Raw genomic sequence first — 15,164 nt, forward strand, 5'->3', positions numbered from 1 at the left:
AAAACACCACCCCCTCCAGAGTCGTGGGCCATAGTCCCAGAGGAAAACCCTACCAAACTAAAGCTAAGAAAAATCTAACTCTTTTCATCTATTCTATTACTCTTTCTTCTTTCCTAGTTCTATTGCTGACCATCTAGTTATTAACATAACCAAGTCAATTTCGCCTCCAACTATTGCATTTAATGCTCGCCTTGTTATACCCTGTGGGGACTTGCCAAGTCAAAGACAGCTCTCTACTTCAGAAAAGTACTTCTGTCCCTCCTGACTCTCCTCAGACTGGGCATTAGTAAACTAAGACCATATAATCCAGGGAGATTTTGATAAAGACCCCAGTGCCAACCAGGAGTCTTGCCCCCCGATGTAGAGCTTTCATGCCATAGTTGGTCCAACGTTCTGTGGATCACTACAGAGCAAGGATGGACTGCCCCAACCGGTTTTTGTAATTTCCTAAAACCATACATTCATTTTACTAGAGGATCACAGAAGTTAAAGATTTCAAACAAACTGTAGTAATTAAGACAGAATACCAAGATGCAAATGTCTGGTTAAAATGGATCAAATATTCTATCTGCACGTTAAACAAAAACAATTGTTACGCTTGTGCACATGGCAGGCCAGAGGCCCAGACTGTCCCCTTTCCACTAAGGTGGTCCTCTAGTCGACAAGGCATAGGCTGCATGGTAGCTCTTTTCCAGGATTCTACAGCCTGGAGTAATAAGTCACGCCAAGCTCTCTCTCTGTTATATCCCAAAGTCCAGCACCCTGCGGGTCAGCCCCCAAAGGCCATCCAGCCTCCGTCTCCCAACACTAAGTTCACTATGTGTCTCTCACGACAGGGAGGAAACTTAGCGTTCCTTGGAGACCTGAAAGGATGCAGTGAGCTTAAGAATTTTCAAGAGCTTATCAATCGGTCAGCCTTTGTTCATCCCCAAGCAGATGGGTGGTGGTATTGTGGTAGACCTTTACTAGGCACTCTGCTGAATAACCGGAGTGGCACTTGTGCTTTATAGCCCAATTGGCTATCCCTTTCACCCTGGCGTTTCACCAACCAGAAGAAAAAAAAAAATAAGACATTGTAAAGCGAGAGAAGCCCCTTATAGGTCTTTCGACTCTCATGTCTATTTAGACACAATTGGAGTCCCACGAGGAACACCAGATCAATTTAAAGCTTGAAATCAAACAGCTGCGGGATTTAACTCAGTATTTTGGTGGATGACAGTTAATAAAAATGTACATTAGATAAACTACATATATTACAACCAACAGCAATGAGCTTTTCATAAGTTAAAAGAAAAACTTATGTCAGTCCCAGCCCTGAGGCCACCTGACCTGACAAAACTCTTTACACTCTTATGTGTCAAAAAGTGAAAAAATGACAGTTGGAGTTTTAACCCAGACTGTGGGGCCCTGGCCAAGGCCAGTGGCCTCTCTCTCAAAACAAATAGACAGGATTTCCAAAAGCTGGCCTCCAGGTCTAAGGGCCCTAGCAGCAACGGCCCTGTTAGCACAAGAAGCAGATAAACTAACCCTTAGGCAAAACCTGAATATAAAGGCCCCCCCCATGCTGTGGTAACTTTAATGACTACCAAAGGACATCATTAGTTAACAAATGCTAGATTAACCAAGTACCAAAGCTTGCTAGGTGAAAATCCCCACATAACCAATGAAGTTTGCAACACCCTAAACCCTACCACCTTGCTCTCGGTATCAGAGAGCCCAGTTGAACATAACTGTGTAGAGGTGTTGGACTTAGTTTATTCTAGCAGGCCCAACCTCCGAAACCATCCTTAAACATCAACAGACTGTGAGTAGTACGTGGACGGGAGCAGCTGCGCCAACCGCTGCAAAGTGACTCTGAAGAAGATGACAAGCCCTGCTCCAGTCACACCCGGAAGCTGACTGGTCCATGCACAGCCAAAGCATGAGGAAACTCATCGCAGGATTCATGTTCCTTAAAATTTAGACTTTTACAGTAAGGACTTAAACTGACCTTCCTCAGACTGAGGGCTGTTCCCAGGGTATACATCAAGTCACCGAGGTAGGACGAAAGGTTGCTACGGTCCTATTATTTTATAGTTATTGTAAATGTACTGGAACTCTAAAAAGAACTTGTTTGTATAATGTTATTCTATACAAGGTATGTAGCCCAGGAAATGACCAACCTGATGTGTGTTATGCCCCATCTGAGCCTCCCATGACCACAGTTTTTAAAATAAGATTAAGGACTGAGGACTGGTAAAGGTTCATAAATGATATGAGTAAAGTGTTTAGCCAAAACAGAAGAAAAAGAGGTGCCCAAACAAGTCACCTTAAAATTTGATGCCTGTGCTGTCATTAATAGTAATAAGTTAGGAATAAGGTATGGTTCTCTTAATTAAAAAAGAGGCTATATGGCAGAAAATAAGTACATCTGCCATAAATTAGGACTGTGTGGAAATAAATGTAAATACTAGTCTTGTGTCATTTAGGCCACTTAAATTAAAAAAAAAAAATGAAAAGGATCCAGCCCACATTCAGAAAGGAAAAAATGGCCCTTCCTATACTAAAGGACAACGTAACCCCTCAGAGCTAGTAATAACCAATCCCCTTGATCCTCGCTGAAAAAGAAAGGAGCATGTGACCTTAGGAATCGACAGGGCCCGACTGGATCCTCGAATAAATATCTTGGTTTGAGGAGAAGTTTACAAATGCTCTCCTGAGCCAGTATTTCAAACTTTCTATGATGAATTAAATGTGCCAGTACCAGAAATTCCAGGAAAAACAAGAAATTTGTTTTTGCAATTGGCCGAGCATGTAGCATAGTCTCTCAATGTCACTTCATGTCATGTATGTGGAGGAACTGTAATAGGAGATCAATGGCCATAGGAAGCCCGAGAATTAGTACCTACAGACTCAGTTCCTGATGAATTCCCGGCTCAAAAGAATCACCTTAATAATTTCTGGGTCCTAAAAGCCTCAATTATTGGACAATATTCCATAGCTAGAGAAGGAAAAGAATTCACTCACCCCATAGGATGACTTAGTTGTCTGAGACAGAAACTGTATAACAGTACCACAAAAACAGTCACTTAGTGGAGTTCAAATCACACAGAGAGAAATCAATTTAGTAAATTCCCAAAGTTGCAAATCGTGTGGACCCACCCAGAGTCCCACTGGGACTGGACGGCCCCCACTGGATTATACTGGATATGTAGGCATAGAGTTACGCCAAATTACCTGACCAGTAGGCAGGTAGTTGTGTTATTGGCACTATTAAACCATTTTTCTTCCTACTGCCCATAAAAACAGGTGAACTCCTAGGCTTCCCTGTCTATGCTTCCTGCGAAAAGACAAGTATAGCTATAGGAAATTGAAGAAAATGATAAATGGCCCCCTCAGAGAATCATACAATATTATAAGCCTGCTACTTAGGCACAAGATGGCTCGTGAGGATACCATACCCCCATTTAGATGATCAACCAAATCATACAGTTACAAGCTGTCTTAAAAATAATCACTAATAAAACCGGCAGAGCCTTGACTATTCTGGCCTGGCAAGAAACTCAGATGAGAAATGCTATCTATCAAAACAGATGAGCTTTTGACTACTTGCTAGCAGCTGAAGGAGAGGTCTATATGAAATTTAACTTTACTAATTGCTGCCTACACATAGATAATCAAGGGCAAGTAGTTGAAGACATAGTTAAAGATATGACAAAACTGGCACAAGTGCCCATGCAAGTGTGGCATGGATTTGATCCTAAGGCCATGTTTAGAAAATAGTTCCCAGTGCTAGGAAGATTTAAAACTCTTATAATGAGAGTTATAATAGTAATAGGAACCTACTTACTGCTCCCTTGTTTGCTACCTGTACTTCTTCACATGATAAAAAGCTTTATCACTACCTTAGTTCACCAAGATGCTTCAGCACAAGTGTACAATATGAATCACTATCAATCTGTCTTGCAAGAAGACATAGGTAGTAAAGATGAAAGTGAGAACTCCCACTATTGAGTGAGAGTCTCAAAGTGGGGGAATAAGGGAGGAGACCACCCCTCATATTGTCTTATGCCCAATTTCTGCCTCCAAAGAAAGAAAAAGTAAAAACTAAAAGGCAGAAATGAAATCCACAAGCAGACAGCCCGGTGCCACACCCTGGGACTGGTAGTTAAAGATCAACCCCTGACCTAATTGGTTATGTTATCTATAGATTACAGACATTGTATAGAAAAGCACTGTGAAAATCCCTGTCCTGTTTTGTTCGGATCTAATTACTGGTGCATGCAGCCCCCAGTCATGTACCCTCTGCTTACTCAATCGATCACAACCCTCTCACGTGCACCCCCTTAGAGTTGTGAGCCCTTAAAAGGGACAGGAATTGCTCACTCGAGGGAGCTCGGCTCTTGAGACAGGAGTCTTGCTGATGCCCCTGGCCGAAAAAAACCCTTCCTTCTTTAACTCAGTGTCTGAGGAGTTTTGTCTGCAGCTCATCCTGCTACATTATCACTTAGTAAACACTAGTAGAACCAGATTTTAGGTAAGTCCTATGGCGATCCACACACCAAGCTAACATTTGTCCCAGGCCTGAATAAAAATTAAGCAGCTGCAATTAACTGAGGCTAGGTAAAGCTCACCAAAGGTGTGCCCTCCAGCCATCTTCTCCTCTTGGTAAGTTCTGTCTTTCGGGGGAGGGCTGAAGTGAGGAGACCCTTGCTGAGGAGGAATGATAGTGGCTCTGTGTCTGGCTGATTTTCAGTTGCCTTCACTTTGCACTTTAGTGAGGAAATGAAGCTGAGATGGGCAAGAGGGAATGAAATAGGTGTGGGAGGGAGAATGACACAGACTTTGGGGAATTAAGGGAACTCTTGATCTCTCCTATGGAGTTTTGGTCTGTACATCACTTATCTCTCCTAAATCTTGCTATTAATAGGGCTCTTTTACCATAGTCTTCCTTCATATGAATATGTACTAAGCCATTTCTGAAAAGGAAGCTTTTCTGGATGAAAACAAAGAAGTCAACTGGCCTTCACGTTCCATCTGGTCACCCCCCTCCCCCACCCCGACCCCCCAACCAATGCACCTCCTCCAGGCTCACTGCTGCCACTGCAGAATCAGTGCCCATGGACTCTAAGACCCTCTGGTCCTACAGGCCTTTGTCAAATAACAGGATTAACCAACAATATCTTCCCACAAAAGCAAAAGAGATTCCTGGGGGCAGGGATGAGGCATTTTCATAAGCTACACACACACAGACACACACACACACACACACACACACACTCAAAAACAGTGACCTGGATGGAATCTGGGGACCAGAAGAGTCATCCAAGGTTAGAGCAGAGTTTGGGGTAACCTGGGGACTCCCTCAACGGGAATAAGATGCCCAGTGATGATTCAGACAGTTAGTTAAGAAGTATTTTAGGGAGCATTGGTTAAGTACTAGGTAGTATGCTAGGCACCAAAGATACCACAATGGCTCCCCTCATGGCATCTGCAGAAAAAAACAAAAAAGAAAGGACACTGCCCAGGGCCTGTGCAGGAGGAGGTCTCCTTGTGCTGGTGCTCTGGTCCTTGGGCAAAGCCCTCATTGAATTTCCTACTGATTTCAGGCTGCACAACCTATTGAAAACCTAACAGAATGTGTTTACATCTACTTTTTAAAAGTATTTTATTTTTGAAATGATTGTAGGGCTTACCTCAAATGTTGTTCTTTGTACCATGACAGTGAGTGGAGATTTTAGATGCTTACAAACGTTTACATGAGGATTTCATCTCTTCTCCTGGACTAATGGCTGGAACATAATTATGAACTGTGTTTGTTAACCAAATAGAGATATTCCATGAGACAAGAAGGCTGATTCCTAATATGGAGGTGTCCTTGGGCCAGGGCCCACTTATCCTGGTATCCATCTCCTCCTCCCGACACAGAGGTGCCTTCATTAGTAGAGGAAAGAAAGGTCTTTGTGATGATGTAATTCCCAGACCACCCTACACAGACAATAAAACTGAATGTGAGAGAAGCCGGGTGAAATAACAGCTCAGAAATCATAGAATACCACTGCAGCAGGGGCCTAAGAGGTTATTTAGCCTAATCTTCTAATGTTAGAAATGGGCAAATAACACCAAAAAGGGAAGAGACCTGTCTAAGATTACATGGCCAGCTAATGGTGAGCTATTTTCATAAAGGTAAATATGGGGAAATTCATTCCACAGAAATTCTAATAACTATGTGTTTGATGATGATATGCTAAGCAGGAGGGCTCTCACCATAGTGTGTGACAAGTGGCTGCAATGCAACATGACCAGTGCTACCACAGAGTATAGACAAGGCACTGTGGGATCACAGAGGAGGAAGCCTCTCACTCTTCCTGGGGGCACTGTGGAAGGCTTCATGCAAAAGGGGACTTCTGAGTTGGGTCTTTATGAATGAATAGAAGTTGGTTGTATAGGAAAGGAAAAAGGTCTTTCCAGAATATGGAACAGCATGTAAAGGCATAAACATGTGAAAGAACATGATGTGTTTGGGGGATAAAGAGTGGTTTCCCATGGTAAAAATGGAGATTTATTGGAAGGGAAATAGAGGAGACAGCAAAAAAGTAAAGGAAGGAGCAGCTGTGAAGGCTTTGGACAGCATGCTAAGAAGTTTTTCCTGGAGAGAAGTTATCTTTGTGCTTTAAAAAACAATGTAGTAGCAAAAGGATGAAGAATGGGTTGAACAAAAATAGACCCGTGACAGGAAGTCTAGCTGGGTGGATAACACAGTATTTCAGGTGGAAAATAGAGTAAAAATTTTGAAAATGAACAAACAATCCAGAGCACTTGTGAAGGCTGAATTAAAGCAGTGATATTTAGATGGTAGACTCAGCAGGATTTCATAAAAGATGATTAGACATGAGGAATAAAATGGAGAATGGGGCAGCAAACTACTGCCCTTGGGTCATGTGCAGGCTGCCATCTATTTTGTACAGCCCGAGTGCTGAGAATGGTTTTTACATTCTCATGTGCATGTAAATGCTTCCTTCAATAGCTGAGAAGAAACAAAAGAAGCATCTTTCATGTAATTTCACATGAAAATCATGTCAAATTCAAGTTTCAGTGACTATAACTAAAATTTTATGGGAACATAGCCACACTTGTTCATTGACCTATTGTCTATGGCAGCAAAGACAGAGTTGAATAGGACTCATAAAGCCTTAGGTATTTACTATTTGGCCCTTTCAGAAAAAGTTGCTGACCTCCTGCAGGATTCTCCAACTCAGTTAAAATCAGTTCATCTTTCCAGTTGCCCAGACCAAAACCTTTGGAGTCATCTTAATTCTACTCTTACCCGCCATCTGATCTTTTATCAAGATCTGCTATATTTTAAAAATATATCCAGAATTTGACACTCACTCACTCCTTCCCTTGCTACCACTCTGTTCCTGAACACAGCCATCTCTCAGCTGGGTCATTCTAGTAGCCTTTACTTATTTATTTGTTATTTATTGAGACAGGGTCTTGCTCTGTCACATATACTAGAGTGCAGTGGTGCGATCACGGCTCACTGCAGTCCCACACTCCTGGGATCAAGCGATCCTCCCATGTCAGCCTCCTGAGCAGCTGGGACTACAGGTGTGCACCAACACCCATGGCTACGTAGAGATGGGGTTTCACCATGTTGCCCAGGCTGGTCTTGAACTCCTGAGCTCAAGAAGTCTGCCCACTTGGCCTCCCAAAGAGTTGGGATTACAGGTATGAGCCACCATGCCCAGCCTCATTCTAGAAACCTTTTGCCTCATCTCATCTTTTGCTTCATCTCCGCCTGCTTCAGTCACTTAACACCATCTGAGCAATGATGTTTTAGCACCATCAGTTAAAACAGAATTGAGATCACGCCATTCCTCTGCACAAAGTCTTCCCAAGTCTTCCCATATAACTCTGAGTAAAGGCCCAAGTTTTACAATGGCTTCCAGGGCCCTACACGTCCTGCCTCTCCCCCTTCTCTTGTTATGCCTGGGACCAACCCCCATTCCACAATCATGCTCACTCTCTTCTCCAGTCACATCAACCTCCTTATTGGTCCTCAATAATGTACCATGTCCACACCTGCCTCAAGATTCTTGCATCTGTCATTCCTTCCACCTGTAATGTTCTTTTCCAAGATATACATATGGTTCTCTCTATCACCTCCTTCGGATTGGGACTCAAATCTACCCTTCTCAGTGAGGCCTTCTCTAGCCATCCTACTTAATATTGACAACCATCCTCAGACCACAACCCTCCATTTCTCTTTTTCTTGCTTTATTTTGCTCTCTAGCACTTACTACCACTCAAACAAAAAACATACATTACCAATTTATCTTGTTTATTGCCTGTCTGCCCTACTAGAATGTAAGCTCCAGGAAGGCAGGAGTTTTTGTTTTGTTTTCCTTTCTAGTGCCTAGTACAGTGCATGGTACATGTTAGGCACTCAATAAATAATTGCTGAAAGAATGTGAATAATGGATCAGAAAGTGACTAGGAGATAAAAAAAGAGAAGCAGGTAGAGATAACTCTTTCAAGGCATCTGGTGAGTAGCTAAAGAGGAAACCAGTTATCAGGAGATTTTCTCCAAATGGGAAAGACTCAAGCATATTTACAGAACGTCAGGGCAACAGAGTGGCAAAAAAAAGATGGGATATGATAAATAGCATATCTGGCTATGCCAAGTCTGGGAGGAAGCTGAAAGAAATGGCCTTATGAGCAAGGAGAGAAGGGACCTTCTTGGAAGTGACTAGGGCAGGAGGGGAGCACAAAAAGACATTTGCACATATGGATGGGACTGGCCGGATATGGTAGAAAGGGAACTTGAAGGAGCTCATAGCTGGTCTCAGTTTTCCATTTGAAGATCCACAGAAGGGTTTTAGGAGCTATGGACAACAACTTGGGTGCCATTGTTCAAGGGGTGCCCCTTGAACAATGCAGGTTTGAATTTCAAGAGTCCACTTATATGCAAATTTTTAAAATAAATGTATTAGAAAATTTTGTGAGAATTGCAACAATTTGAAAAAATTGCAGATGAATTTTGTGATCTAGAAGTATCAAAAAAAATTAAGAAAAAGTTAGATATGCCAAGGAGTTCAAGACCCACGAGGGCAACATAGCAAGACCATGTCTATACAAAAAAGATGTACTTTGGAAAAATGAGAATGCACACTGATTAGAAGAAAAGGGAAGCTCTGCAGTGCTAAGGGTTCTACTCACTCTAGAAACCATAAATTTATTGCAAAGTTTGTGGATTTTTCTCCAGCAACACTGGGCAGCCAATGAGAATGAAGTGGTAAGAACCAGTATTATTAGAATAATTATGAAATTAAAGCCTTCATTGGATACTTCAGGTCCTGATCAAAATGTAAAACTCTGGGGGATAAAATCTTAAATGAATGAGTAAACGACAGGAATGACCAGTGCTGCCGGCCTAATTTGGGTGCCTTCAGCAGACAGGTACAATTCAAGTTGGTGTTCCTTGAAAGAACATGTCTTGAGGACAGTTCCAGAGAAAGAAAGTTGAAAAGTGGCCCTCTGGCAAGTAGGCTCTGAAAGGGTAGTGAAAGAATCCACACAGGAGGGCCATGTCCAACAGAAATGGAATTGAAAACCCAAAAGATGAAGAAAAAGATCAACAGAGAAAAACAAAAGTCACTTACGTTACAACTCATAAGAATGGACCCAGATATTTTAAAGTGCTGAAATGTGTCATCTTGGGAAAACGGAGGATCTCACTTGCAAAGAAAGATCCCTCAACTCCTAACATACAGGCTCCATACAGTCATGGGCTACTAGGCTATTTACAGAACCTGAGAAATCCAGTGCAGTCCATAACAAAAAGACTATTTCAAATTTCAAAGACCAATGAAAATTGAGTTGTCAATTTTAATAGCTACCATTACTTGTGCCATGCAATGCATTTTACATTGTCAATCTCGTTTAAACCTCGCAACTTCCATGTAAAGAAGGAATTCTTATTCTCATTTTATAGATGAAGACACAGAGGCTTACAGGGGTTAAGTAACTTGTCTTAAGTCATAGAATAAATAAGGGGTTGAACCAGAAATCAAATTGAAATGTATCTAATCCTAAAGACCATGCTTTTAACTCCTGTTCTCTCTTGGACTCTAACACTGTTTTTTCTTATGAAAACACAGGAATGATGACTAGTTGAGTGCATTCTTATGAAACTCATAGTCATTCTATGATGTAGGTTTCCTTAGGAGGACATTTTTTTTACACGAAATTATTGACTTAGAGTTGATCCTTGAACAACACAGGTTTGAACTGCGAGGGTCCCCTTACACGCAAATTTTTTCAACAACTATATGGGAAAATATTTTTGGAGATCTGTGACAATTAGAAAAACCTTGAGATGAACCATGTAGCCTAGAAATATTTAAAAAAAATAAGAAAAAGTTACTCATGTCACAAATGCGTAAAATATACATCAATACTTGTCTGTCTTCTCATTTACTACCATAAAATGTAAACAAATCTATTATAAAAAGTTAGAACTTATCGAAATGTCAGAATGTGTACATACACACAAAAACTGTGTGATGCCATTTGTAGATGAGAAAAAATGTAAATGTAAAGATTAAATCCTCACTGCACAAAATGAACTGTAGTACATACTGTACTACTGTAATAATTTCACAGCTACCTCCTCTTGCTATTGTGGTGAGCTCAAGTGTTGCAAGTATCTGCTTAAAACACCATGTGACACCAATCATCTCCACGTGAACAGTTCATCTCTCCAGTAAATTGCGTATAGCAGTTAAAAGTGATCTCTTGAGATTCTCGCATATTTTTCATCATGTTTAGTGAAATACCATAAATCTTGAATAACACCATGGGACTCTAACGAAGTGCCACTAAAGATGCTAGAAGTACTCCCAAGTATCAGAGAAAAGTCATGACATTATAAGAAAAGTTGAATTGCTTGATACGTACCATAGGTTGAGGTGTGCAGCTGTGGTTACCTGCCATTTCAGTCAGACGACATAAACTTACAGTATCGATAAATGCAGCACAGTTCTGCAAATGTGTTTTCCCTTCCTTATGATTTTCTTAATAACATTTTCTTTTCTCCAGTTTCTTTGTTGTAAGAATACAGTATATAATACAAAATATGTGTTGATTGACTATTATCAGTAAGGCTTCTGGTCAACAGTAGGCTATTAGTAGTTAAGTTTGGGGGGAGTTAAAAACTAAACACAGATTTTTGACCGTACAGGGGTCAATGTCCATAACCCCCACATAGTTCAAGGGTCAACTGTATTCTAACCAGTATCATATCTTTCCATTTGTTGTGTCCTACAGTGGGGCACAGCAGGTACCAAATGAATGAATGGGAGTCCTTGGGCCTACGAGAATGCTACACCAAAGCACTGAGATAATCTGTGGACAGACTGATGGCAGTGATCTTGAGGAATGAAGAATGGGAGATTCAAGAACACCAGAGAGAAAGTGGAAGAAGGCAGATTCTACAGAGCACAAAGCTGTGAGCTTATCCAGGATGCAGAGCAAGACCTGGCCTTATTATTACTGAAGTGATGGTTAATGCACCCCACACCTACTAACCATCACTTCAGGACTGATCATTGAGATCCAGCACATACTCACTAAGGACAGTCATTTCAGACCAACCCACTGCCTTCTTTGCCTGGGCTTGCAGAAATACCATAAGCCGCAGCAAGCAGCTGGAGCTGGGTGGTGGCTGACCCTTCAAAAGAGGTTCTATGTCCTTCCATTCACCCATTTACAGCCCCTGGATTAGCTGACAGACTGAATGACGAATCAGGACTTTACAGTGAAATATAACAGGGGTGAAAATAAGATCTTGCACTTGGTTTCAAAAACCCAACTGAGTAAATCCAAGATAGGGAAGGCTGTGATTTAGGAGCAACAAATATAAAAAAGTCTTTGAGTAAGCTGATAACAAGTTCAATGAGAGATCACAGTGCGACGTGGCTGGCAGAATAGTTAGAAGCAACCTTAGCTGCATTAAAGGAACATAGTGTCTGTGCTAGAATAAGGGAGGTGACAGTCCTAATCTGGGGTGGCTGGCCTGCACTACAGCTGTACTATGGTGACTTCTGGAGAGCTCACTTTGAGAAGGTGTGGTAACAGGTCGATCTGCTAGGTATTCTCCATTTCCCCCATCCCCACTGTGATCTATTCTCTGTGCACTATGGAAGCTGCCCCTATATATTCCAGATCCCTTGCTCTGATGGGTTCCCACTGGGTTCAGCCCAAGTAGGTGATGCAATGGCAAGAAGACAGAGAACATGCAGAATGTGCATTTCTTGTGCCACTCTCTCCTTGCTCTGTCTGCACATTTCTGACAGTGGCTGCATCCCTCTATGACTATAGTTCCAGTCCAGCAGCCCCTCGTCCATAGCCCCAGCTTGTAATAGGTTCCAATTTGCTTCCCTTGTCCCTCAGGCCTCCGAGTGATTAAGAGCTTCCCCCTGTTACTAGCCCCTAGGGACCTCAGCATCCCTTCTTAGTTCCCTTAACCCTGCCCACAGCTCTGTCAATAGCCCCTTCACTAAATTATTTTCAAAATCTCAACAAATTGGCCTTCTTTTTCCTGCAGGGACCCTGACTGAAACTAAAGAGACAGGATGCAAAAGACCTTAAAATTATGTCTGTGAGGAATAGAGGATGTTGGGCCCAGTGGCGAGAAGACTCAAGAAAGCAGGATAGCCTACTTCAGCAAGGTATCAATAAAGGGCCACCCCAGACTCATTCTCTGGCTCCAACAGTAATAGGTACAGAGGGATACATTTGGGGCTAAATATAAAATAAACCTTTCTACAGAGTAGGTAAAGATGGTTCTCCTGGTAGCAGATATTTTTTATTGCATGAGCTTCAGTATTTCTCAATTGCCCCATCTTAAACCGGATGAGACTATGTCAGGAATGCTGTAAGGAATAAGTTAGAAACATGGTCTAGAAAAGAGCTTTCCAAGCCAGGGTTTCATGATTTGTCACCAACTGTACACTACTCAGTGGGTTACCAAAATAACCAATGTGGGGGAAACTTCCGTATGTTGTTGCTGCTTCTCGTTTCAATCTAGAGAACAGAAGTCTAGTTCTTCATCAAGTCTGATAATCCTGAACACTGAAGACGTTTTATACTTTAAGATGACTTACAAACATGAAACATTTTACACAGCATCACAGCTTTCAAAAGGTTATTTCCAATTCACGGAGCAATCTATTAAAACATTTTTTAGGGGCAAGAGAAGTTGATTAATGGTTACAAATATACCATTTGATAGAAGACCTAGTGTTAGATTGGTAAAGTAACTATATTTTACAATAACCTCTTGTATATTTCAAAATATCTAGAATTCCAGTGGTCTAGCATAGAGAAAAGGCAAATATTTAAGGTGATGGATATCCCAAGTACACTGATTTTGTCAGAGGCATGTGAACCGCAGCAACTCCATCTTGAATGGGGCTAGGTAAAATAAGGCTGAGTGAGACCCACTGGACTGCATTCCCAGAAGGTTAAGGCATTCTAATTTACAGGATGAGATAGGATGTCGGCACAAGATACAGGTCATAAAGACCTTGCTGGTAAAACAGGTTGCAGTAAAGAAGTTGGCTAAAACCCAAAACCAAAATGGCGACCAGTGCAGACACTAGTCTTCTGCATTGATACACTCCCACCAGTACCATGACAGTTTACACATGCCATGGCAACGTTACCCTATATGGTCTAAAAAGAGGAGGCATGAATAATCCACCCCTTGTTTAGCATACCGTCAAGAAATAACCATAAAAATGGACAACCAGCATCCCCAGGCTGCTCTGTCTATGGAGTAGCCATTCTTTTATTCCTCTACTTTCTTAATAAACTTGCTTTCACTTTACTGTGTGGACTCATCCTGAATGCTTTCTTGTGTGAGATCCAAGAACCTTCTCTTGGGGTCTGGATTGGGACCCCTTTCCTGTAACAACTTGATCTTTACAAATTATATGAACGTATTAATCACATGTGCCCCAAAACTATGTACATCATGCATCAATTTAAAAAATGTTTAAAACAAAAGTTTTAACTCAGCAACTTCTATCTACACACCAATCTTCTATCTACACATCAGCACTTCTTGAGAACTGCCACCTCAGTTTTCAAACCAAAAACCAGGACGCAAAATCTGCCCATGGGCAAAAAATATTCTACATGCAAACTACCCTAAAAAAAAAAAAAAAAAAAAAAAAGAATAAGGTCGCCTCAATTCACTCTGGTGGGGGGGTGGGGGTGGGGAGGCCCATGACGATGTTTGTGTCTCACGCAGGTTTTCTCCTTTGGTGGGAGTTTATCGTGTATTACACCGAGGGCACGCTAGATTTGCCAGTTTTTCGCTCATTCATTCAACAAACACTCGATGTCCACCTACTCCATTAACAGGGCCCTTCTCGGCCCTCGGGATGGACAAAAGATCCGAAGAGGCCAACGCCACGACGCTGCTGCCAGAAGACGTCAGCAGGTCCAGGAAACGACCTGATTTTAAGGACCAATGAAGTCAACGAGTGAGAGTGACGGCGCCCAGGAAAGTTGCGGCGGAAACTTGGGAAATGCCAGCCTTCGGGCGCAGAGGGCGGGGCAGGGCCTACCGGATCGCGCTGCCTGCGGTCTGGGGCCCCGCCTGGGCTACGGTCCCGCCGCCTCCGGCCGCCAAGCGGCGCCTGCCCACTGCCCGGCGGGGGCGTCGGCCTGGTCTCCAGCCCAGGAGGGCAACGCCGCGAGCAGGCGGGGCGGCCTCGATGGCCCGCGAGCCCCAGGCTCAGTGTGGGGCGCGAGTCGCTCCTGCCGGACGTGCCCGAGAAGCGCGCGCACTCATCGCGGCGCGCTCCCGAACGGCCCCAGCGCCCCGGCCCCTCGGCCCCTATGGCACCCCCCACCTCCTACCGCCCGACTGGCCTGCCTGGCCGCACTCACCCTCCTTAGCTTTCTTCCTCCGGGCCAGGGTCCCTCCGAGTTTCCCCAAGAAGGAATCATCTTTCTTGCGGGACGGGGGCGACTTAGGAGTGGGGGACTTGGGGACAGAAGGCGACTTCTGCGGGGAGGTGGCCATGGCGCGGCTCAGGCAGCCGCGGGCCGGTCGGGACGCGGAGCTGGCGCTGGGCGGACGCGGCGGGCGGCGGCGGCGGCCGCGGGCT

At 43.1% G+C, this 15,164-nt stretch overlaps 1 protein-coding gene across 2 annotated transcripts in view; it reads right to left on the bottom strand.

The window, feature by feature from the left end:
• The window catches only part of PARVA (parvin alpha), a 171,413-nt gene extending 156,255 nt beyond the window's left edge, over positions 1–15,158 (bottom strand). The window contains exon 1 of one of the 2 annotated variants that reach the window (XM_017881581.1): positions 14,944–15,158. In XM_017881581.1, the coding sequence (XP_017737070.1) occupies positions 14,944–15,079 (136 nt within the window). In that variant the 5' untranslated portion in view covers positions 15,080–15,158. Of the gene's footprint in view, positions 1–14,618; positions 14,796–14,943 lie in introns of those variants that run through there. The other variant, XM_017881582.1, reaches the window with a different exon arrangement.
• Between the last annotated feature and the right edge of the window lie 6 nt (positions 15,159–15,164).

The sequence above is a fragment of the Rhinopithecus bieti genome, unplaced genomic scaffold, assembly GCF_001698545.2.
Source record: "Rhinopithecus bieti isolate Rb0 unplaced genomic scaffold, ASM169854v2 scaffold_11944, whole genome shotgun sequence".
NCBI lineage: Eukaryota > Metazoa > Chordata > Mammalia > Primates > Cercopithecidae > Rhinopithecus > Rhinopithecus bieti.